The 1,814-nt window shown below is 41.1% G+C and overlaps 1 protein-coding gene across 1 annotated transcript in view; it reads right to left on the bottom strand.

Moving 5' to 3' along the window:
• ppic (peptidylprolyl isomerase C) overlaps window positions 1-1,814 on the bottom strand; it is a 6,288-nt gene that overhangs the window by 4,129 nt on the left and 345 nt on the right. Inside the window, exon 2 of the mRNA XM_023403371.2 lies at window positions 158-271. Coding sequence (XP_023259139.1) covers window positions 158-271 — 114 coding nt within the window. The remainder of the gene's footprint in view (window positions 1-157; window positions 272-1,814) is intronic.

Here is a 1,814-nt window from a genome sequence, read left to right as displayed (position 1 = left end):
GATAAACTTCATGGAGTTTATCATGGAATAATTTAGCTGCACAAAAAGGAATATGCAATATCAATATAAATAAGGAAAAATACGTCAAATGGAAAATATGAAATAGAAGAATGACACACATGAACTTTGTGTGTGTGTGTGTTCATATAGATCTTACCTCGCCGGTTGCCAGGGCAACAAAGTTATTGACAGTAAGAGGAACGACCTCTCCAAACAGCCCAATGACGATCCGCCCCACCTCGTGACCCGCCACCGTGATGTCAAAAAACACCTGGACACACACACACACACACACACACACACACACACACACACACACACAGAGAGAAAAGGCCTGTCAGTCAGAATAACTATTTACTCACAACAGTTTTTTCCTGTTTTGTGGAAGTTTCTCCTCAAAAGAAAATGTGATTCAACTTTTTACTCTTCATTTACCTTTTACTTAGAATATTATATAATATAATGAACTTCTTCATCCCTGTGTGTGACTGACCCCAGGTCTTACAAGCAGACACGATGTCCGCAGCTCTCATGTCCACAATCTGTCGGAGCATGAGCCCAGAAATATTTCACAACACTAAAATACAAATGTGGCTCAACATGAGTTTGAGTTTCACCATGTGATTGTGAATGCTGTTCTGACTGTTACATTATGTTGTGATACACTGAGGCTCAGGAGGTCGTCCTCTGATCAGGAGGTCGGCGGTTCGATCCCCGCTTCCTCCCGTCCATCAGTGTGTGAGTGTGTGATGTATGAATGAGTGAATGTGGCAAGTATTGTAAAGAGCTTTGAGCGGTCTCTAAGAAAAGCTCTATACAAGTGTCGTCCATTAACCATATTTACCATATATAATATATAACATGAATAGGCTTGTGAAAAAGATATGTAATGTATAGCAGGATATTTTACAGTTTAACAATAAACTTTATTGTCCAAAGTGACATCAGTGACTGAAACGTTAAACTTCACTGGGAATTAAATAAAATAACTATTAACATAAATAACTATAAATAAAAAACATAGGAACAAATATGTGAATATATTATATATCTATATTTAACTTGAATGAAAACAAAGGATCAAATATACATTAAACGCTTCCTATATAAACTTGACCCGAGCATTTCCACTGCGTTATTGCTTCTTAATAAAAGTATTCATGTCAGCACATATCAATAAATCAGTCGTGCTCTAAACATGAACTCTGGCTGTTTCCAGGTTTCAAACGGATCCCAGGGGCTTCATATACAACCACCTGTGATCCTCAGGTCACCTGCTGACATGACTGAGGGAGGCTGAAAGCTTCAGAAGAAACCAGTAAGTGGACCTTGAATTATTTTACTGCAAAAACTCACACGGACTTTACTGAAAGTAAATCAGTCAAACTTTAACATGCACTGTTTACTCCGGGGGGGGGGGGGTTCCTCCCCCGTCTTAAAACACCTTTCATAATAATATGAAGTGAAATAAATAGACTTAAATAGACTAGATGTGTGGTGTTGGGGGGGGGGTTAAAAGCAGGTGTTGTTGTGCTGCTGTTCCACTCTCCGCCTCAGTAATTGAATGACTTAGTGAGACAGAGCAGAGTGATGCGTTCACTGGCTCCGTGTGTTTCTGGTTAACGGCCCCCACACAGCACATTTACAAGAAGGCCAGACCCCGCAGCCCGAGGCCAAACACTGCGCACTGAGCCGCGTCCCAATGGACACGTGTACAGCTGTGTGCGCGCGCGCGTGTGTCTGGATTGTGTCATATATTCTGAAAAGATCTGTGATAAAGAAATGCAGAGACAAGTGCCCCCCCCCCCTTTCCT

Source organism: Seriola lalandi, unplaced genomic scaffold (assembly GCF_002814215.2).
Source record: "Seriola lalandi dorsalis isolate HSWRI2012SDOR001 ecotype SW California unplaced genomic scaffold, Sedor1 jcf7180002054127, whole genome shotgun sequence".
Classification (NCBI taxonomy): Eukaryota; Metazoa; Chordata; class Actinopteri; order Carangiformes; family Carangidae; genus Seriola; species Seriola lalandi.
The sequence above is the reverse complement of the archived record's forward strand: the minus strand, read 5'-3'. Positions and strand labels throughout refer to the sequence as shown.